This window comes from Engystomops pustulosus, chromosome 4 (assembly GCF_040894005.1).
Source record: "Engystomops pustulosus chromosome 4, aEngPut4.maternal, whole genome shotgun sequence".
Lineage (NCBI taxonomy): Eukaryota > Metazoa > Chordata > Amphibia > Anura > Leptodactylidae > Engystomops > Engystomops pustulosus.
The window spans coordinates 72,756,865-72,781,321 of NC_092414.1; the positions used below are offsets into that span (position 1 = coordinate 72,756,865).

Here is a 24,457-nt window from a genome sequence, read left to right on the forward strand (position 1 = left end):
TGAAGATCTCAAGGGGTTAACAATCTTCTTAAAAGCTGTTTCTGATAGTTTGAGGGGTGCAGATTTGAAAATGGGTTGATTATATACGGGGGTTTTGATACTAAATATGTAACATTTCATTCAAAACTGTATTTATCCCCAAAAGAGTAAATTCTGAAAATACGGAAAATCGCTATTCGATTTGTAAGCCGAGCGACATCAAAATATATTATCCAGACATTACAAAAATTATGAAAATGTAAAGTAGACACATGGGAAATGTTATGCAGCAACTTATTTAGGTGGTAAATCTATCTGCCTGAAAATGTAATGATTTTGAATTTCAAAAAAGTGAGATTTTTCAAAAAATTCATCATTTTTTCTTTTTTTGGAAAATAAACGCAAAACTTATCAGCCAACATTTACCACTAAAATGAAGTACAACATGTGGGGAAAAAACAATCTCAGAATAGCTTTGATAAGTAACAGTGTTCAAAAGTTATAACCATATAAAGTGACGCAAGTCAGAATCCAAAAAATGGGGCTGAGCCTTAAGCTGTAAAATGGCTGCGTCCTTAAGGGGTTAACTATGCATCTATTTGGACCATCAGTGTCTGGCCTCCGATAACAGCTTTCATTGCTAAATCTATGCCCATTAAATAACTTTTAAAAAATAAAACTCTGGATGCATTGTGCAACATTGCAGTTGTTTAGCTGAGCTTATTGTATGGTATGTGCCATTTCATTTTAGTAATTTATGACTAATATATATTTAAGTGTTTGTGCTATTATTCTATTGTAAAGTACTGGAATTGATTTTCTTTCACATTTCAGCATTTGCAACTTGATGAATGGTCTCATTCTAAAATACTCCCTTGTAAAGCAATGAGCTATGAAAGTATAGACCATTTTATGTTAAAAAGATTTTCAGCATTAAGGGGAACAAAGTTTAATTACTGTTTATGAAATAGTTACCCGTATATTCCGGTGTATAAGGCGACTTTTGAAGACAGAAAAATCTTCTGTCTGGTCTGGGGTCGTCTTATACGCCGGTAATTGACTGCCCGCCGTGTTTTCACGGCGGCGGTCGGGTCGCGCTGCATGGAGAGGGCTCACAGGCTGAGCCCTCAGCCCTCATTATAATATAATGATAATACATTATGGGGGTATATGGAAATTTTACGAATGATCAGAAGATAAACAGCCTTGGGTCTTACAAAGACTCAAGGGCGTCATAGCATCCAATTGTTGATCCCAGATGACATCATGGGGAGCGACAATAAAAGCCAAGATTGGTGGCGCCCATGTGTCGCCAGCTTTTTATCACAGCCGGAAGCTTGGCCGGCAGTGATTGCAGGGTTAACAACTGTGATCGGTGCGTGTAATATGTAATATGCAGCAAACACCCACCTTGTATAGAGAGATTGCAGCCCATACAGGGGCAGCCAATGTCTGAAGTACTACGGAAATACTTTGTGCCCATTAACGAATTACTTACATAGACCACCAGTGATATTCACATTAGAGAGATCCTGTCAGCAGGTTCTCCCTTTTTTCTAATAGAGAATGACTGACAGGTCTCTGCCTACTTGTCTACAATGAGAGACCTATCAATCATCCAGGGTCGACCAGGGAGAAGCTGGAGAGAAGTTGACTGGCACACTCTTTTATATGTACCTGGTTGTTCTAAATCTATGAATCTAATTTATGCGAAACACAAAGTGACATATAGTTATAATGAGGAGCCAATTTGTATTTCATTATACCCATGGTTGGAACTCCATAAAAACGGTTCCCTCTTTTCTATCAATGAGGCTATCATTGAGAATGGCTTCTATGGCGTGGGTGTCTGCCTAGGGCACTAAAATGCCGTGTCCCAGCCTTTGTATAATTTACAATACTGTTATCATACAGGACACTTGATACTACTACCTGATGGTGACCTCAACTCTTCTACCCCTAGTCTGCATTTCAATTGTAACTTTGAAAAAAAATCATTATTAAAATAGTTTATATTTATGTTCGTGATTGCACAAGTGCCTATTGGTGGAGGGATATAATCAAAGGTAACACTGAGTTCTAATTAAAGGAAACCTACCATTTAGAATGGCAGGGGTAAACTGTAAGCACCGAGCACCAGCTCAGGGTGAGCTGGTGCCGGAACTTACTTTCGTTAGTGTTATAAACCGCGGTATAGTGGTTTTAACACTTTTTAAACTTTAGAGCAGGAGAGGCTTCGGCACTGCGCGCGACATCTCCGCTATTTCCTATGTAGGCGCGTGCGCACACAGCGCCGAAGCCTGTTCTGGTCTAGAGTTTAAAAAGTGTTAAAACCGCGATACCGCGGTTTATAACACTAACGAAAGTAAGTACCGGCACCAGCTCACCCTGAGCTGGTGCTCGGTACTTACAGCTTACCCCGGCCATTCTAAATGGTAGGTTTCCTTTAATATTATTAAGTAATATTCATTCCCTATCAATTCTTTTTTCATAATGTTGAAGCTTTGTTGTAACCAGTAATTACTCAAGTCCATAGACATTGTTGTGTTTTTGTAGTTTTCTCTTTTTTTTTTTACGTTAGACTTTTGGTGCGAAGTTTGGAAATTCTTTTAGGCTGCCAAGGAAACAAAACACTTTTGGAAGGATATCTAATAACTGTGACATTTTCATTTACAGTTTTTGTGTAGAAGGTGCATAAAGGGCCAAAGAAATGGCTGGTTGCTATGGTTTTTGAGCTGGTGCTCTTATCTGTAGATTGTAAAAGTGATATAGGTGAGAAGGACAAGCATTTCACAGAAGAAAGAAAGTGTGTTTGTTAAAGGAGAAGTGTTGGGTAACTAAATCAATGTATAATAAGGGTTTTCAGAAAAATTATTTTAGATGTTTAAAAGTTAAGATTCTCCAGCTTTAGCTCGACAGATATATCACCTAAAATGGGGAGATAACCATGTGTTATGCTTTAAAATTGTTCTCTTCCAGGGTCACAAATCCTGACAATAAAAATGTATGCTACTGCGGTATACTTGTTATTTAAATAGTCAAAGCTTTTTACAAAATAATATAAATATTCTAGATTTTGATTTTCATGATATGCTTTGGAGGTCCATGGTGTTACCCTGGTTTACTCACCTCTCCATATTTGTATCTTTCTGACACACAGTCCCTGGGCCCAAATGGCCCATAGTACGTATGTCCATAAAATAAAAAAGGAAAATAAATAACCATAAACTAGCTAATTACTACATAAAATGTTTTTTTTTTTGTGGCTGAACCTTATACCAATACTCTGATACCAATCTTGCCCCTAATATATATTACCAATATAAAGGATCATTAAAACTTTCAATTGATTGAACATTCATTGAGTAAAAAAGAGGTGTAGTGTCATGTAATGCATTTTCCAAATTCTTATTCAGTCTGAAATCATATGGTAGAGACCATTAGTGGCACAAGGAGCTCCTATGAAGACTCCAAGCCACCAAGAGGAATGAAAAAAAAAGCTTGAAACACCATTTCTTCGCTTTAGCACCCCGAATTTTTGTATATAAAAGAGATCACAAAGTTAGACATTACCAGAATAGATACATAAAAAACTATGACAAGCTCCAAAAAAATGTCTTGAAAGCTAATAAAACCACTATAAAGTACTCTTTGTCTCAAAGAAAACAAGCCCGCATAAGGTTCACTAAATGGAAAGTTAATGCAAACTTGAAAACTGGTTGCATCCAGGGGGGGGGTGTACTCTGCTTACATTTCTTTTTGCAGCCTGTGGGAATTAGTCAGTAGAATACAAACAAAACATATGCATAATAGTAAGCCGTCTGCCGTCAGGGTGCCTCCAGGGTGTGCCTTGGCAATGCTCTTTATTATTCTGCATATCATTAGTTGACTGGGGACTACTGCAAATATCTATCTAAATATTGCTGCCTCACTGGGGCCACATTGCTGTATGTTCACATCACTAGCAGTGAGGGAACCGCACAAATATCAGTTCTCTTACCTGTCCAAGTTTAGCTTCTGAGCTAGAACTCTCCATTCGGCACCATGGGAGGATGGCTCATCTAAGCTTGTTATGATCTTCTGTCTCATTAGAAATGGGATCTTGAAGGCGCTGGGACCCACCAAAGCTGCTGATTCCTTCTCTCCTTCATCTAGCAGTATTTCTGATGGACGATTTTCCTGAAGTAAACACATGCTAATCAGATAACTTGTTGAAAATGATATGTCATCAATGAAAACATACAAAAGTGAATGGTTCTGCAGAACCTATTTTTAAACCAATATATTTTATTTATTTATTTATACATGTTAGATTAGTATAGCACTACAGACTAACTGATGTGCACCAAAGGACTCATCTATTGGTTTACAGAACTTTTTGTCTGGGACTTTTTACGGAATCTGATGAATCCTCCAGAATAGATGTATATACAAAGTTCTATCTAATATATAAAACTGAATGTATGTGTGTATGTATATCCGCTAAAGGAATCTGCACCGTCACATTTACAATCACCAAATTTTGCACAGTTGTTGGAATGAGAGTGCCCAAGACAGACAGTCACTGGAATGAGACTGCCCGAGACAGACAGTCACTGGAATGAGAGTGCCCGAGACAGACAGTCACTGGAATGAGAGTGCCCGAGACACAGTCACTGAAAGAGACTGCCCGAGACAGACAGTCACTGGAATGAGAGTGCCCGAGACACAGTCACTGAAAGAGACTGCCAGAGACAGACAGTGTCAGTGACAGAGACAGTCAGAGACAGTCTATAGATACATATAAAATATTTTTGCTAACCCATTCTATTTTGATACAGCTAAGAGCAGTTATTTACTATTGCGGCAATGCTGGGAGCTACAGCTAGTATATAATATATTTATATTTATAAGCTTTCTTGTATAAGTACTGTATGCATCTTTTATATGTGTGTAACAAAATTGCAGCCAAGATACTCAATGTGCAAAAAGCAACATTTGATTTTTTTTACTACAAATTTTTAAACCATAGACAAACCCTTTTATTTAAATAAGCTAATAGTTTATCAGGATATCACAAGCTATAATCCCACATGCAATCATTTTCTATGTTTCCTGCTTATACCCAATAATTTTATTTTCAAGAAAAAAATAAATTCTATGATCATCAACTCAATCAGATGGAGTCCTGACTATCCTTACTTCTGCGCACACTGAAAATGCCTATTTTGCAGATATATTCCTATACATTTTCCACTATTGTAGATAGTTTGCCCTAAATTTTTTTGTAAATTTATGTAGGTTTTGCTAAATCTATTAAATCTGCTCAAGGCCTGTTTCAGCATAACATATATCAATTTATAGATCACAATATTGTTTACTATTTACATGCTATAATCCAGTGAATATTTATGACAAGTTTTTCCATTCATTATTAGAGGAGATCCTGAGGCAATGCAGTAACATGGTTTATTTCTGAACCGATATAAAAGACTACATAATCAAGAGCTGGTTAATTATATTCCCCCTCACACTGCATGTTGTGCAGAGTATTGACTGTGACCCAAATTAATTTTACACCAAGCCCTGCATTGGGTGCCCCACCCTGGCTTACTATGCTCCCTGGCATGGCCCACTCTGTGTCTCTAACTACACGCTTGGTGTGGAGGTGGCATAAGGGGCATGCAGCACAAAAAATGTGGACACATTGGGGCAGATTTACTTACCCGGTCCATTCGCGATCCAGCAGCGTGTTCTCTGCGGTGGATTCGGGTCAGGCCGGGACTCACTAAGGTAGTTCCTCCGACGTCCACCAGGTGGCGCTGCTGCGCTGAAGAGCATCGGAATGCACTGGAGTAGACCGAGCTGGGCTGAGTGAAGGTAAGTGCAAGCTCGGCGACACGTTTTTTTTTAAATGCAGCGTTTTTTCTGAATCCGTCGGGTTTTCGTTCGGCCACGTCCCCCGATTTCCCACGCGTGCATGCCAGCGCCGATGCACCACAATCCGATCGCGTGCGCCAAAATCCGTGGGCAATTCAGGGGAAATCGGCGCAAATCGGAAATATTCGGGTAACACGTCGGGAAAATGCGAATCGGGCCCTTGGTAAATGACCCCCATTAAGGCTCAAATCGATGGAAAAGTATTATATGAAAGAAGCACAGTAAAAATGTGAGAACCATTGATGACAGCTTTTGGGGATTTTGACATGGAAAAGATTAATCATATTTCCCCTTTATAAGGGTTTTAAGTCATTTTTAAGGACTTTGTAATTGGTGGACTTACGGTCCCTGGACTGAAAAAATACACTACACTAATGAATCGGGTGAATGAAAGAAACTGATTAAACCTCGTAAACAGTGAAAGGGCAAATATTTTACTAACAGATCTTTCCTACCTTGTTTAAGTTAATATTGATGTTAAAACTTTGACCATCTCCCTCCACTTGCCAAACCCAAACCCTGCAGGAGAGATCAGAGGTGCTGAGATTGAAGCGCTCCAGTGTGAATGTACAGTGAAGGTTCCCATGCACTCCATTCCAGATATGATAGAATGGGATTTCCTGCATAAAGACAAAGAAACGTTAGAAGGTGTTGACCATTCCTATGTGTTTTTTATTCTGCTTTTGACTCGTGGACAGTCTCCTAAATATGAAGCTATTAAACTAGTGTGATTGTACATGTCTCGTGCAACAATACAACATTGTCTAAAGGTCTAGCCACTATTAAGAATTAGGGTTAGGAGGTGAGGAAATGTAGTAAACCATGATCATGCCTTCTTGTGCACAGTTAGAAGGGTATTGGCTGACACCATTAGAATCATTAGGATTCCTTCCCGTAAAACAGATTTTCAAATTCCTTTAACATTTACTTATTATTTCAAGTGGAATGTAGCTAGGTGTGGATTATTGGTACTAAATTTTGGAGAATTTCAATAGCATTTACCACCAAATATTGATCTCATGAAGGTTCAGTGCCCATCCAGCATGTTTAAGCATTGCTCATGCAAAGTTTGTCATGTAAATTATGGAAAAGCTATGAATTCTTTGTCAGTGCTATCTGCTTGATACAATTTACATTTTGTCAGGATTTAGTTATTGATTCTTTCAACACTCTGTTGGCAATGTGTGAGAATGAGGTATTTGTATCCTGTTTACATGCTGTGGGGAAATCTGTCTTGGATATCTACATTGTGTTAATTATTATTGTGGATTCTGCATATTAATTCACAGATTTACTTCAATGAATGACATTGGATCTATTCCGTGTGTGGATCTGCTGGAAACATACGGCAGCAGTTAGGCAAGGTCTACAGAGCTCCAACCTACAACAAGATGGTTATGAAGCCAGATCTGTGTATGACAAACCCACGCTATATAAACACCATCTAAGAGTAGAAAATCCTAATAGGATGAACTGGAGTAAAGGCAGATGAGGCAAAAAAAGCTTTACCCAGGTCTTATATTAATGTTTAGCGCCTTATAATTATCATTAATCATACATTTTTATGCTGTAGTATTGGTTGGCATAGCAAGCGATTATACCTGGTAGCTGGCCAAGAGCTTGCTCTTCCACATGGTACTGTGCATATCGTGCACAGAAAGGCGTAGATTGTGATAACTATCCTTAAAATGTAAGATCCGAGGCTCATCTAACATCTGCCCCCCCTGTTGTTTCTCCAGCTGTACGACCTCCTGTGGGAAAAATGCACACAATTATAGAAAGATAAAGCATGTTCTACATGATTAATGCCTATAAAGATAATGGTCAGATAGCATCAATACAGCTATGTGCACCCAGTGCAAGCAATTTGCATCCATCATATATAGTTTCATATACTGAGCAGTGCTTACATCTGTTTGTAAGCTTTCTGCGTGTAGAGAGGGTTAGTGACCCTATACTGGAGTCTGGCTACCATCCTTGAGGCTACAAAATCCCTCTGCTTGGGCACAGCTGGCTTTCTTACACAGCTGATGAACAATCTTGAGTTGATGAGCAACAAAGTTCAAGTAAGAACTATCTAAAGAGGCCAACAATTCACATCCTGATAGACGGATGTAACAGAGCTTTGGCGATAAGTGGCTTCTTCCAAACATTCAGAAACAATGAAAATCAGACTAGTACCACTGGAATTGTAAGGATTTATCTAAAGGTATTATTTCAAGGAACTTAACTGTGCCTTTATCCTTCTGAAGAAGGGCAGTTTTGTTTGGTTTAGCTTTTTGCATTCAGTAACTCCGAAGGATTGGAAAAACACTTCATTTCTTGAGAGGACTTGTCACTTGTCCTCTGACTTGGCTATTTTATGCATTTCCCGTGAAACAAGAAATCTCAAATCTCTATTCCATGATGTTCCTTTGTACATTTAATTACAAATTTTTAGTAGGTGTTTTCTGTCGGCCGTTTTCCTCACCTTATATTGGCCCCAGCACGTGTGACATCACATTATATTGTTTCCTATGCTGAGCTTCAGTTGAGTTGAAATGGCAAGTTAAACATTTTTTAAAAATTACATTGGTATAAAAAGGAGGGTGTAGTTTTATCCATAATAATGTTCAACTAAGACTACACAAATAATAATGGTTATTAATACACAGTGCCTCAATGTCTCCTGGTTTTGTGTAATTAAAACTGGAAACCTTGTTGTTCTGCTTCTAAGCCCATAAATAGGGAGCCCGATCCAACAGAAAGGGCTTAGAATGTTTTAAAATAAAACAAGGAGTAACACTCACCTTATTAGTCCCCAATTATTAAAGGGGTTGTCCACTGTCAGCAAATAATTTTTCTCTGTGTAATGAAAATGTATACAATTTTCCAATACTCCTTCTGTATCAATTCCTCACAGTTTTCTAGATCTCTGCTTGCCGTGATGCTATAGGAAACTTCTATGTTTACTTCCAGTGGATACAAATCTGTCCATGGTCATGTGATGTCACACAGGTGCACAGAGAGTAATCAGAGCTGTGTTATAACAAGCCGTGTACCTGTGTGATATCACATGACTTTGGACTGATCTGCATACACTGTATAAAAGCTTTCTATAGAAGGACAGCAAGGAGAGAGCTAGAACATCATTAAAATTAATTAATACAGAAAGTATTTTTAAAAATTGTATAACTTATCCTTACATAAACTATATCAATAATTTGCTGAAAGTGGACAACCCCTATAATCCTCTTCCCCACCTGCTGCACATATTGAGCCAGATCTATTAAACTGGTTGCTCTGGTTTACTGTCTGACTTTGCACTAGAAAGAACAAGCAGTCTGAATGCATTTGTATTTATAAAGTGTGTGCGCCAATTTTGTGTTGTGGCTGCAAAAAACAAAAAGGTGTTACTGCTTAGTCTAGTTTTATGACAAATTTAATACAGGGACGCGATGAAATTGCACGCTGTGAATTAAAGGTGCACCTAAGAAAAGATGCTGCACACTTCCCAGGCAGTGCAGGGTGCGCCAGGTAATTGAAGTGCGGCACTCTTCAATGATCTGGCGCACCCTGCACATTCGTGTGGCAAATGGCATTTTGTCTCACTGTTGATAAAATTTTCACATCATTGCGAGAACAACAAGGACAGAGCCTGGTGGGTAACTGGGGAAGAGTCTGCAACGGTGCAGCTGGATGGTCCTTTTTTTATTTGTAAGCTCCCTCATTTTTAAATTGATGTCACACAATCCCTTATATATAATCGACATTTCCTAAATTAAGGCAAAACTATAAAAAGATATTCAATGCAATGATGGTTCAATGGCAGGGTTGTAACTTGAGGGGGTGCAGAGGTTGCGGTCGCACCAGGGCCCAAGATATTTAGGGGGCCCTTATGGTGTCACTTTCCCATAAGAGAAGACTATTACTATAAACCATAAATTACAGTTGGGGGCCCGGCACAGACTTTGCACTGGGACCCATCAGCTTCTAGTTACGCCACTGTTCAGTGGCAAGAGCAAACCATACATACACTGACATACATAAATGAACCTATCTTCACAGGTGCATCTTTAACAATTATCACTAATTACTATTTGTCATAAAAAGATGGAAACATATGGAAATATATGTTTCTATAATTATATATATGTATGACAGTCACTGGTTGATTTTTACGCTCTTGAAATTAAGGTCATTATGTTATACACCAGTTAGGAGTCTGGACAATGTACGTTGCTAGATTTTATGACACTTTTTAATAAGGCCAATAGTTTGACTTTGCTTCTTAAAAACCTACAATCCTCACATAATTCTTCTAAGCACTTACATAGGCCATCTCCCTCAATGGAGCAAGTAATGAATTATAGTATTACATCATGTTTTATGTGCTCCATAATCAACAGTCTCCTGTCATTACAGTCAGTGAACCACATCCAGGCTGTAATAGCTGTGGTTTATGTGTGGCTTTCCCCTCTCACTCACCTTCATGGCATCTTGTGTGTCAGGGATGCAGTATACTCGCAGGCTGTACTCCAGACTTGTACAGGAGGTGGGGGCAAAGAGCAGCAGCTTTAGGCGCTTTGTGGCTGACATGCTGAGAGACTCTCCCACCAGAGCAAAGCGGCCCAGCTGCTCCGTGAATAGGTAACAGCTGTGGGACTCCAGGTGACAGTAATAGAGGTGTGAGGGGCTTCCACCGTCAAGTTGTAAGACATCCTATTGAAAAAACATAAAAAAAACAGGATCAAGAGACTATCCCTGGTGCCAAAAGTCCTCTGTGTATCCTCGTAACTAACTATAATACACGCCCTGGCAACAATTTGTGTCTGTCAATCACACATCCATGACATCCATGACATTGTCACCCAGGTTTCTGAGATTGCTTAATACCGGATAAGCCTAGACATGTGAGATCACTGAGGTATCTCTAATCCAATACTCAGCTTTCCCGAATTCAGATATCAAAAAAAATCTGAGAGTCACATTAATTCACTGGTTCACTTATGTTCTTTAAAAACTTGTATCCTTATTATTTACACAATGTATTAGAATGGCAGGTTTCTTATAAATATCACAAAACCAAGTTGTATTGTAACCACACAATACAGATAAACCCTTAGGGCTCTAGTACACAATTAATATCCATGTTCTTTGTTTTCTGCAATAGTGAAGAGGAGCATGTCTGAATACCTGTCTATTATAGTGTAGCATTAAATGCAAATATACTTACGATCTAGGGTAGTCATGGGGTTAATGCCTGTATCCTAAGGCTGGTGACACGCGTGGCGTATTGGTCGCGTTTTTTCTGCATTTTTAAACGCATTGAAAATGCATGTGTTTTTACATATGCGTTTTTCACATGTTTGCTTGCGTTTGAGTTTTTAAAAACGCAATGCTTGATGTGCATTTATAACATTCAGCTGTGTCTCTTGGATTTTGTAAAAACACAGTGATCAGTTATCCTCTTCTACTGGCAGTTTTTGCATGTAAATACATGTGTTTCTAAACACAGACCTCAAAAGTATGCATTCTCAAAAAAACAACCGCTTTGAAAAACGCAATGGAAACGCACTTTAAAAATGCAGACAAAAACCACAGGGGACAAAAACACCAAGTTAAGACACTTTAACCCAAAACCAATTAAAAAAGCCAAAATGGAAATATGATGCACAAAGCTACATAGTCCTTGTGTCTACAGAAACCAAAAATGGGCCACTATGTGACAGGGCACCCCACAATGTGACGCCCACAATGTAAAGTAAAAAATAAAAGGAAACATAAATAAAACACCACTAAGAAAATGAAATGTATATGTGAAAAATGAAACTTTAGGTATCACCGTCTCCATTGACAAAATCAATACATCCATTACTTTGGTTATCCCATGCTGTGAACAAATTCTTTAGAAAACACAATGGGAATGCTGCTTTATGTTTTAATACCAGTGAAAAAAACATGTTAAATACAATTAAAAAGTCCTTTCTTCCCAAAAGGTCATTTATTTCTACAAATAAGAAACACCCTCACACAATACTGTTCACAGAAACACCAAGAAGCATTGCATAGGAAATATAAAATGCATTGCAAAGTAGTACAACAAAAATGTATTGTTGCTTTAATAGTGTCAACTATTAGAGAGAATGTAGTTATGTTATTTAAGCCCCAATGTAAATAGGGTATAAAACAATAGTAGAATTGCAGTTTTTTCACAGAAACTGTTAATAAGAGTGAGATAAATGTATTTAAAATGGTCACATTAAACACTTAATAAAAATTGACTGATGGTAGACTAGTACTACTCACATGCTCATGTCTCCAGGGCCTAGAAACTGCTATTATTATAACCTATAACAGCGCCATTTGGATAAAATAAGCGTCAGGTTTACGTCACCTTAGTGCCTCTCAGCTTCGCCAGGTTATATTCATGCCCCACCTGGTCACACCCGAGTCGGTGGCGTGACGCAGCTTTCTGCAAATGTCGAGATCAATGGAGTGTCTCAGGCTAATTTGCATATTTTAAACAGTCTATTTTATCCAAATAGCGACGCTCTGGGCTATAATAAAAGCAGTCCCTAGCCCTTGAAGAGATAAGGCGCATGTGAGTAGAACTAGTTTATCATCAGTCAATTTGATGGGAGATGTCACTTAAACGATGGTCCATTGTTTGCAGCTCATGTGTCATTGGCAAGTGAGGTCTGCTCAGGCCCCGATGATAGTAGAAAACCCACAAAACATTGTAGTGAACGTATGCACATACTGTATACAGCCTTAATGTATTCATCCCTAATAGTGCAGTACTCTCATAAATACACCAAACTCATAAATTGCATCTGATGTATTCTTTCGGCACTCACACTTGTCAAATAACACATTTTTTGTGCTTTCTTACCTACCAGTAGTATGGTTCTCTTCAAGAGTACCATATTTAGCTTACCAATTTGACAAACATTTTATTTGTGAAGTGCTTCCACATATCTGTCTTTCTAAACTCAATATCCAAACCTGAGTATATCGACTGTACAAACAGACAATGCAGACAAGTATAATAAAGCTCCGAAGAAACCACAAAAACACAATGGTTTTATGAGAACAAAGTAATTAAGTGTAATTAGCAAATAGCGAAACAAAGAAATAAAAAGTGATAAAGACAAAGGTAATGTAGCCACATGCTGCTGCAATACTGACAATTATTATATTAGTGTAATATACCCTATAGGCACCAGATGACAGCTTGGAAGCACTGAAATCTATGTTACTTTAAGTAGCCGGCAGCCCATGTCAACTGGCATCAAACTTAATGTTGAGCCTAATGTCTAGACATCATTATCCAATAGCAGGAACATGACATTATGAATGCAGAGACTGCACCGTACATTTTCTGCATCCCTCATATCCAGACTCTCCGAGATTCATAGTCTAACGCTGTAAACCTGCAGCCTGTTCAATAAACATCATCAGCCAGGGACCTATGCTATTCTCTAAGAAAGTCTCTTATCAAAGTACTGCCTCAAGAAACAAAACGTTATTATAATAATGACATTCCATCGGCAAGACATCAACTTGGTGTGCCTCAGATGTTCAATGCTTGTGTCCTCAAAATCTTATATGCTGCAGACATCATTTAAGGAGTCAAAAATCACTATGGGACTATCTCACCAACAATGCAAATAGACAAGGCTGCACTTAAGAGCATTGCCTCCTAAAATAAAACAAATACTAGTAATTTCAGGTCACTTAGTTGTTACAAATTCAATTGCCCTGTTTCATAGTCTTATCTATTTCTAAAAAACCTAAGCAATAAGGCTCCCAGATGGCTCATTTTACTGCTTTCATAGACTTTTCAATGACAAAACTGCCTCATTTATTCAGCAATATTGGAAGCAGTAGATGCATTGAGGAGTATCTATTAAGTTTTCACACAACTTTGTAAAAGTTAGAAATAGCTACAAAGCCATAGCTGTTGCCAAACTGGTTGGGTTGTCACCCAGTCTTGTCGGACTGAGGTATCCCAAGCGGGGACCACATATCAGCTAAGACAATTTATTTATATACATATCTAATTGCTCAAAGAAATTTTTGAACTAAGCCACATAAATTCAAATTGAGTTTTTGATTTTATCAGCTAATAAATCAGATCCTGGACCTGCTGGTGCATTCATTGGTACTTAAGAAGATCTGTCTGACCCAATCGTAAGGCTGGACAAGTACTTTAGATTTTTTAGGGGGACAACTGTACTATACAATGCAAGAGTGGAACGTAAGTTTAAATCAATCTGCCAAACTCAGGAGACCCCTATGCACTTTTTTCATCAACCAAAGTTAGCAAAATATATAACATGGCCCCATTTTGAGCCACCCGTGTCCCTCTGAGTGTCCCCGCTATGCGGCTCCTCCGGACTTACCTCTCCCGGCTCCTGCTCCCCAGTTGACTGCGCGCGTGTCCTCGCCTCCCAGGGCGCGCGTGTGACAGCTGTAAGAAATTTAAAGGGTCCGCGTACCGCTGATTTGTGCGCTGGCTGAACACCTCCACCTTTATTAATCAGCGCCTCCCTTCCTTCCCCGCCAGATCTTTGTGCCACACCTTAGAGAAAGCTCCCCAGCGATATTCCTGCTTTCCTGTGTGTTCCCGAGTTCCTGTGTGTTCCTGCTCCTGAGTCCTGTGTTGCCGTGTTCCTGTGTGTTCCTGCTCCAGCGTTCCCGTGTCCTGCGTTTCTGTACCCTGTGTTCCTGTGTTCCTGTTCCCATCTGCCTGGACCTCCCGTTGCTGACCCCGGATTGGGCTTGACGTTACATCTCTGCCACCTGCCCTGACCCTGTGCCTGGACCTGACCATGAGACTGTCTTCCGCTAGCCACCGCGGGCTAGTCGCACCTGTGGAATGAGCTGGTGGTACCATGCCGCAGCAAGACCATCCCACTTTGCAGTGGGCTCTGGTGAAGACCAGGTGCCACTTAAAGTGGTAACCCAACCAAATTTAATGGATCACGCATATATAAGTATCCATCAACCTCTACTGCACTGGGCAAATGCCCAGTTTGCTGCCCCCTAATGCTGGCTCTGCTGCCTTGTCCCTGTTGCCAGGACCTTGTCTTGCACAGTAAATGGAGGTCACACATGTGCAAGGGTATGCCTTTCACTGGGGAAATTGGAGGGTGGGTTCACACGTGTCATTTTGGATGCATCACAATGCATGCATTGAAACACATACATCAGGACGTGTGCGTCAGAACTCATGCTTCATCGCTGTAAGTGTAAGCAGCTGTGTAAACATTATCACAACTGCTTAGACTTACAACAAAGAAGAAAAACACTTCCAGAGTAGCCAAACGCATTGTAATATTTTAAAAAAGCGTGCGTCCTGATGCATCCAAAACGCCACGTGTGAACCCACCCTGAGTTTATCTTTCTCCTGATTACTAGGGGCAAACATACCTTACCTCTGCAGCAGATTGCAGTGTTATTCCTAAAAGCTCCATCGATCTTTCAAGTAGGAGTCCTCTTTAGAGATTTCCCCCATATGGATACATGTCAGTGCAAATATTATTCAATAGGTAGAATGATCTAAATATTCATTCAGGCTCACGAAGAAAATACCAGAAATAAATAATAATATAAACCCCAGTGACATACAAACAGTAGGAAATCACTACCTATAATTCCTGGGTTTTCTTTAGTTCTTTTTCATATCCATGTACAAGACAGCCCTCAAATGCATATAGAGATGTCAGTTCCATTGAAATGTAATAATGCTTCCGTTACTTTGTTGAACAATACATCATTGGCTTAAAGACTAGTGGCCAGATACAAATCTTCCATGATGACTGTTTGGAGCTTTTCTTTTCATCCAGATTATTATTATGTTTATGCGTTTGACAGACATTTTATGTGTGAAATAAAAAATGAGATGTGATATTATTATGAGATAAAAGGAGTGCATTGTCAGCAGCCGCTGTGAATGGATGCCATTTCTATTGTGTTCCATGAGACCAAGGCCAAATAAAATACTCTGCAGAAAGAAAAACACTATGTACAGTCAGATAATGAAGATGAGGATCAGAGGATCATCTCGTCCAAGTAAACGGCAATTTAAACCACTCTGTTTTGCCACTTAAACAATAGGCGTTGCAGTCACATCATTGGGTGATTTCTTTGGAGTCATGATTGCAGATTGTCCTAATGTACAAATTATTGTTGTTCTTTTTATCTATGACAGTATATATTATTACGTGCAATATCTCTCAAACCATATTTCCATTGTCCTTGGAAAAAGCTGCTGGATATCTAAATTTTCTGCAGTGCTACAATATAAGAAAATAGAGTTTAAAGAGGACCTGTCACCCAAAAAAAAAGGCACTAGGAGCTGCTTACTAAAGTAAGCAGCTCCTAGTGCTACCCCATTTTAAGCATTGATGAACTGCTAGCTTTATCAGAACCCTCCGATAAAGGTAGCAGACACTGCCACAAAGTAAAATAGGAATGCAGGACAGCGCTCTAAGCGGTCCGGTGTATTCATGAGGGGGTGGGACTAGGAGGCGGTGATTGCTTCATGTAGCCCGGCAGTCACTGCCGGCCTATGGAATGGGAGGGTCGGTCTTGGGAAGAAGCAGCACCTCGGACAGCCCCCTCATGAATAAACCGGACCACTTTGAGCTCTGTCCGCCGTTCCTATTGTACTGCTCGGCAGTGTCTGCTAGATTTATCGGAGGGTTCTGAGAAAGCTAGCAGTTTATCACTGCTAAAAATGAAGTAGCTCTAGGAACTTCTTACCTTAGTAAGCTGCTACTGGAGCTATTTTTATGGGTGACATATCCTCTTTAATAAGTATGTGATATTTAAAATAGAGTATATGTGTAGTCTAGACACCTAATACTTTTCATAGTAGATAGTAGCGCTGTCACCTGCACAAACACACTCCCATATCCAATGAGTTTGTACAACTCCCAGAACGCTCAGTATTTAAACTCCCATCTTGACAGCCTCCTTCATATAACACACTGGGGGTCATTTACTAAGGGCCCGATTCGCGTTTTCCCGACGTGTTACCCGAATATTTCCGATTTGCGCCGATTGTACCTGAATTGCCCCGGGATTTTGGCGCACGCGATCGGATTGTGGCGCATCGGCGCCGGCATGCGCGCGACGGAAATCGGGGGGCGTGGCCGAACGAAAACCCGACGTATTTGGAAAAACCGCCGCATTTAAGAACCGAAAATGTGTCGCTCGGGACCCGCTTACCTTCACTCAGACGGCCTCGGTGTATTCCGGCGCGTTAAAATGCTTTTCAGCGCAGCAGCGCCACCTGGTGGACGGCGGAGGAACTACCTTATTAAATCCCGGCCGGACCCGAATCCAGTGCAGAGAACGCGCCGCTGGATCGCGACTGGACCGGGTAAGTAAATGTGCCCCACAGTGATTGAATCAGTAACTCTGTAACACTTTGGCCTAAATTAGCAAGAAATCCGCCACCGAAACAAGTAATTTGTTACTTTAAAAATGTTTTATATGACCCGTATGTATCATTGTTAGCACATCGCAATACATCTAATAAGAGTCTATCACCTCCCCAATCCCATGATGGGGCTTGGACCATAAGCTTGAACTAAGGACCCGGGTACTGATATTCTTGCCTGAACCCTGACCATCTCCTTCAGATATCATGTGAATAGCATGAGGCAGAAGAAGAGGGAAGTGATTTAGACAGGAATAGTAGCGTTCAGGGTACTGAGAAGATGACCACGGTAGACCATCTCCCTCATTAGCATACACATTTAATTGGGAATATCTTTGAAATGACATAATGACAAAAATTGTAAATGTATGTTGGAAATCACATGGCATTTCTCTACAACATGCTGCCAGCCAATTATAAGGCTTGGTGGTGGTGGTGGTCTCCTTTAAGCAGTATCTCAGCTGTAACAGGCATTCACATTTTATTCCCATCCACTATCTGCAAGCAGAGCTCTTGTAAACTGAAGAATTGCAATGAAAAAAATGGATTTAAAAGTGAAACCAAATTATTTAACTTACCTATTTTTTGGACTATACTTTGAGGAGATAAAAGGTCCTCTTTACTTGCTGAAGTGAGTAATTACATAATTGGCTTTAACTATTTGCTGTCATTTTGGGTGCAGCACCACTATTTCGGGCCCAGTTGTTTATGATTCAGTGCTATTACTCTTGTTATACAATAAGCTAATTAGGCTATTTACTGTCATGTGGGTGGTTCTAAGCTGAGACAGACAGTCTGGTACCGCCTACCAGATTGTAGAAAGCCTTGTTAGCATATTGAGAAGCATAGTAGACATTTTATATTACATTTTCCATGAGTATGATTGGTTTCTTTAGGTAAAACAAATAGTCTTTTTAACAGTTTCATATATCTCTACATTAGTCTTTTATATTTCATGTAGAAGAGGTAGCTAACTAAAACCTCAAATCTAAGTTAATTTATATTAGGAATTATTTAAGAAGACATTATTCATTTCATTTTCATGAGTAGAACTGGCAAGGAGATCAGAGGGCACGAGGCTATTCTGTATTCCACAGATAAGGACTAGTGCTGAAGGGTTGATGCAGGATCCATCACTCACAGTCTGTCCAGATGGAAACTAGAAGGGGGAGTCTGCTGCATGTCAATTCCTCTAGCTTTTTGGAGCAGAATATTACATAACATGTAGTATTCATATTGTCATTTTCAGCAATGTACAGAATAGGGGGGCCGAAAGTTGCCCTAGGAAGATCAACATCAATTGGGGTCCAAGCAGTTGTACCTACTGTTAAGAGAAGCCAGCCCTCAACTACATTCCTTAGCCAAACTTAAAAGTATATGTCTAACATTCTGTATTATTCATGTAAGGAGAGAATGTCAAGCAGCTGCTAGCAGGAGTGTATCTTAAGGGTGTGCAGAGGGTCAGGTGCGTAGCTATTAGAGACAGGGCCTATAGATGATAACTGAATGGGACCCCCATTCCCCCATATAGACATAGAGCAGTACACAGACAAAGTCCCATATTCACCCATGCATCATATTCACAGACATACAGCTTATATACATCACATATAAAGCATATACACATCACATATGCACACACACAGTATTTACGCAACCTTTTTATTTATCGGCAACTGTCTTTTCTGAGCTTAAGAGAAACATGGCTAACTCCTTTAGACACTGCCTCCCCTGCTGCACTTTATTATGGGGACCTCCACTTTACTCACACTCCCTGCCCTGCATTAAACCTGGTGAAAGAGTTGGCATCCTTCTGTCTGACACACAATTCCTTCAACTCAATCCCACCTGTACCCTTTCTCAACTTTCCATCTTTCAAAGTCCACTCCATCCGCATCTATGCTCCCTCTGACCTCCAGGTGACTGTCATCTACTGAGCCCCTGTCTCTGCCACTGCTTTCATTGGCCACTTTAATGCCTGGCTTTTTCACTTCCTCTCATCTGACATCCGCTTCATCATCATGAGTGACACTAACATACCCATTGATATAACTCATTCTGCTACCTCTAAACTCCTCCCACCACTTTCTTTTGCCTCACACAGCGTTCCTCTTCAGCTGCTCACAAAAAGGACCACATGCTTGACTTAAATTTCACACATCTCTCTTCCCTATTCAATCTGTCTAACACTTCTCTCCTCCTATCTGATCGCAACTAACTCACTTTCTCTACCACTCTGGATTCAACTACTCCTGCAGTCCTATACACCCACATAGGAATCTGGACATCTGTAAACTCTCTGCGACTCTCCTACCTCTCTCTTCCATATCCTCATGCAAGGAGTTAGAAACTGCTGCCACCTTTACAGCACCACAGTTTATTTAACCCTGGAATCTGCAGCCCTTACTTCAAACTGCTGTCTCCATCTCAAGAACATTTCTGGCAACTGATCCTTCCCCAACCCAGCGTCTAAAAAATTGCCCTCATCACCTCCTGCTTGGACTACTGCAATATTATTCTCTGTGGTCTCCAAGCTAACTCTCTAACACCCCTCAAATCTATCTTTAAGGCTACATTCACACTACAGTATGGGGGACGTATATACGGCCGACATATATACGGCCGATATACGTCCCCCATACACTTCCATGGGCTCACGGCCCTATACGGGAGCGGTACGGTGCAGCACACATGCGGCACCGTACCGCTCCGCAGCCTGGGGAAAGATAGGACATGTCCTATCTTTCCCCGTATTACAGCGCCGTGTGCCATTAATTCCTATGGAGAGGGGCGGGGGTGAGCTGCGCTCACCTCCTCCTCCTCTCCCCGCGCTGCCGTGTGCCCGCCGTGCTACGGTGCGGCGGGCTCACGGCAGTGTGAATGTAGCCTAACTCTGCTGCCTGACTAATCCATGTCTCTCTTCTCCTCTGCTTTTTCTCTCCGCCAGTCTACCCTCTGGTTACCAATTACACAGAGCATTCAATTAAAAATACTAACCATGACTTACAAAGCTGTCCATAACCTGTCCCCATCACATATCAGCCAATACCATGCCACAAGTAATCTTCGTTCCTCACGGGACCTTCAGCTTCACTCTATTACCATCCGCTTTTCTCTGTATTTATCCAGGACATCTCCCATACTCTGCAACTCTCTACCAAAATGTGTCACACTATCCCCCACTTTCCTACCTTTAAACGTGATCTGAAAACCCACCTTTTTGCCGACAACACACAATAACTGCACTGCTCTGCTCCCTCACCTCATGTCTCCAACTTCCCTCCCAAATAGATTTGGAGCCCTCACGGGCAGGGTCCTCCTTCCACTTGTCTCCTGATCTCTGTAGTTTTGTATTTGTACTTGCATTTGTTCTTCTCTTAATGTGATGCCCGTGAATCACTTATTAATAAGTTTTACATAACTGACATGTGATCTCCCATAATGTACTGCCGTCTGGTTGAAGAAGTGCAGCAGAACTCTGATATTAGAGGGAAAGAAAACCTAGAGGGATTCAGAACCAGTAGAAGAAAAGCAAAGGAAAGTATTTAGTCTGTGATGTTTTCTGTGAAATATTGAGCTTCTCAGCAGCGTTCTGCGGTTTTCTAGCTTTCACATCAATCATAGACATTGAGTATTTCTTTTCATTGTAAACACTCCCCTTGTGAACTTTATTCACCCCTTAATGAATGGGCCTGGGGTTATATCTACCTTAAAATTTGTTATTTTTTAAAAATGTTGAAACCATAAAAATGAAATAGCAGTGCTAAAGCGAGAGAGTTTGTACCCTAAAATTCCTATGAATTATTGACAGTTATTATATTAGGTTAGCATTAGCTAGGGGCTTCAAACATCAAACATCAAGCATATACAACATTACAACAAGCCTCTGGCCTATGTCAGCCATCATCAACCTTTATGGTGCACCTGCTGTCTAGACATCATTACCTGACAGCGGAACATGGCATTATAAATGTAGAGAGTGCACATCACATTACCTACATCCCATCATAGACAACTCCATCAACTTGCAGCCTGTTCAATAAATATAACCAACCAGGGACCCACCGCAATCCCAGGGAATACCTTTATCATACCACAACCCACAAATCATTGTATAATGTCAGCATGATCACACATCGTGAGCACAAATATTCTCAGCATGTCTTACAAGGTTCCAGGTAAATAGACCCTAAATGGACAAATACTATGAGAAGCCTTTCAGCAAAACAAGTAACATTTAAAAAAAAAATACTTGTGTAATGAAACAAAACATGTCACCATGAAATCTGCAGGCAGCATGTTATACATCAGGGAGAGCTGAGCAGATTGTATGTAGAGCCCTATCCGCAGGAAGCATGGCATACAGCAGATTGCACATACTGGCCTGCATTTATTAAAATGTTTGGGACAGTTTTCTGTCTGAATATGGACTGGAAAGAAAGTGCAATCTGCTTGTACATGTATTTATAAAGTGTCTGCGCCAGTTTTGTGTCACGCCTGCACTTTGTCCGACGAGACAGAAAAAATGTGTACCTAAAGGAGAGTGTTAGCGCTTAGTCAGACGGTGCGCCACAATTGTGTCTATGTCACAATTCAGCAGCGTGAACAAAGTGCACCAAAAAGAAAAATGGTGCACACTTCCCGAGCGGTGCAGGGGGTGCCAGATTCATTAAGATCACGCATCATAATTCATGAATCTGTTACTACACACTTTACAGGCAAACTTCACATAGTATAGACTGCACTGTTTTAATAAATGTGGGCACTGTCCTATCTGCAGGCAACATTCTATAGAACAGGAAGAAATTAGCAGGTTATGCATTAATCTCCGGGCAGCGTATCACAGGACAGGATGAGCTGGGCAGACTGTATAAAGTGATCTGTCTGCAGGAGGCATGTCATAGAGCAGGAGAGATTAATCAGGTATAATGGGGGTTATTTAAAGGAAATCTACCAGCACACATCTGGCAGGATCTGCTGCTCTTTTAGCATTAAAAATTATTCAAATGAGCCTTAGGGGCTCCAGGCTCCATTAATATCTATTGAGCCTGGAGCCCCTAAGGCTAATTTGCATAATTTATAAACCATTATAAGGGCATATGAAGCTAAAAGTAGAGCAGATCATCCCAGAGGGAACACACACCATTATGTCAGTGTGCTTGGTTTACAATCCTTCATCCTGATGGTAGATGTCCTTTAACAGGGCTTCTGCGCCACATGAGCTAGCACTAGCAAAGCCAGCAATTGTGTTTATGGTACCCAATCTGCTGGGGAGACGTGAAGGAGATGGAGGGGGGGGGGCGTGCTAGACTACGTGCAGTTTGCAGTGGTGAGCACCAGATTTATGAATTGTGATGCACTTTCTTCATGAATCCAGCGCCCTCTGTACTATTTGGGAACTGTGCACAATTTTTTATGCACTTTGTTCATGCTGCAGAATTGTGGCACACAATCCAACTAAGCACTTACATGCTCCTTTTGGTGCACTTTTTTCTGTACACAATACTGGCGCAGACACTTTATTAATACATGTGCAAGAAGTTTGCACGTTCTTTTCACTACAGACAGCAAACTGGTGCAAAGACTTAAATAAATCTGGGCCAGAGCGTTATACAGTAGGATAAGCTGGACAGATTGAGGGGCATTCATTAATATTGGTGCAGGATGACGCTAAAACCATGTTATATTTTTCAGTGGGATGTGCGTTTGTGGAACAACGGATTAATAAATTGGCGCACTGATAAAAAGTTTTACAACTCCCTATACCAGCTTTTAGGTTTTTTTTGTGCCACAAAATGTACTAAAAACATACTGGAAAAATAGAAGTGCCCTATCTACAGGCATTACACAGCCGGAGAATCTGAGCAGACTGTACATCTAAAAGCAACATGCTATAGAGCAGGAGGAGATAAGTAGATCATTGCATTGTGTCTTATCTGTAGGCAACATAATATAAAGCAGATTGTATATAGTCAGCATGTCATAGAGCAGGTGGAGCGGAGCAGATTTATCTTGTCTAGCATTGATTCTAAGGTAATTTCTACACCTGGTCAAGAGATGCCTTAGATTTGCACCAAAATTTGCGACTTTTTTGCAACTTTTTAAAAAAGTTTCGACTTTCACATCTGGATTCAGGTGATAACTCTGGGAACACTGTAGAAAACTAGACAATGGTGAACTTCGAAGGGAGATTGTCTTGGGCGCAAAAAAAGTCGCAAATGAGTACAAGCACCATGAAAAGTTTCAAAAATTAAGGAAAAAGGCAAGCAAAAAGTTTTAATACATGTCTCCCAGAGTCTTAGATCAGCAGGGAGCATAGAAGATGAGGAGCTGAATAGATTGTACATAGTGGGGGTCATTTACTAAGGGCCGATTCGCATTTTCCCGACGTGTTACCCGAATATTTCCGATTTGTGCCGATTTTTCCTGAATTGCCCCGGGTTTTTGGCGCACGCGATCAGATTGTGGCGCATCGGCGTCGGGATGCACGCAACGGAAATCGGGGACGTGGCCGAACGAAAAACCCGACGGATTCGGAGAAACCACGCATTTTTTAAAAAAAAGTGTCGCTGGACACGCGCTTACCTTCACCAAGTATAGGATCGTGCACTTCGGTGGGCCTCGGCGGACTTCAGCGCAGCAGCGACACCTGGTGGACGTCGGAGGAGCTACTGGAAGACCCGAATACACTGCAGAGAACGCGCCGCTGGATCGCGAATGGACCGGGTAAGTAAATGTGCCCCAGTGTGCTATGCTATAGAGCAGATTGTGTATTGTTTTTTTATCTGTAGCATTTTATAGAGCAGGAACAGCTGAGCAGAGTGATATATAGTTTTCTGGGAATATATTCCATCTACCTTGTCAATTATTCATTTTTCATATCTGCTTTTTTTCTAGGTTTTAAAGTCACAATCATTCTTATTTATTGTCAGTGCTCCCCATTTTATTAGGTGAAAGAATCACAAGAAAAGAAAATTGAGTGTAAACCTCTGCTACTAGTGGGCTCTTCTGGACAGTTAGAGGGATTACCAGTTGTTCCAGTAGTACTAGCGTGTTAGTGATGACTCCATAGGCACTCATTAGTACTGATACTGTCATACTGTTACTGTCTGTATGCAAATGATA

The 24,457-nt window shown here is 40.6% G+C and overlaps 1 protein-coding gene across 3 annotated transcripts in view; it reads right to left on the minus strand.

The window, feature by feature from the left end:
• UNC5A (unc-5 netrin receptor A) overlaps positions 1–24,457 on the minus strand; it is a 241,331-nt gene that overhangs the window by 9,669 nt on the left and 207,205 nt on the right. For all 3 annotated transcript variants that reach the window (XM_072146248.1, XM_072146245.1, XM_072146246.1), the window contains 4 exons: positions 10,366–10,599; positions 7,500–7,649; positions 6,354–6,518; positions 3,980–4,158 (listed from right to left, as the gene is read on the minus strand). In XM_072146248.1, the coding sequence (XP_072002349.1) occupies positions 3,980–4,158; positions 6,354–6,518; positions 7,500–7,649; positions 10,366–10,599 (728 nt within the window). The remainder of the gene's footprint in view (positions 1–3,979; positions 4,159–6,353; positions 6,519–7,499; positions 7,650–10,365; positions 10,600–24,457) is intronic.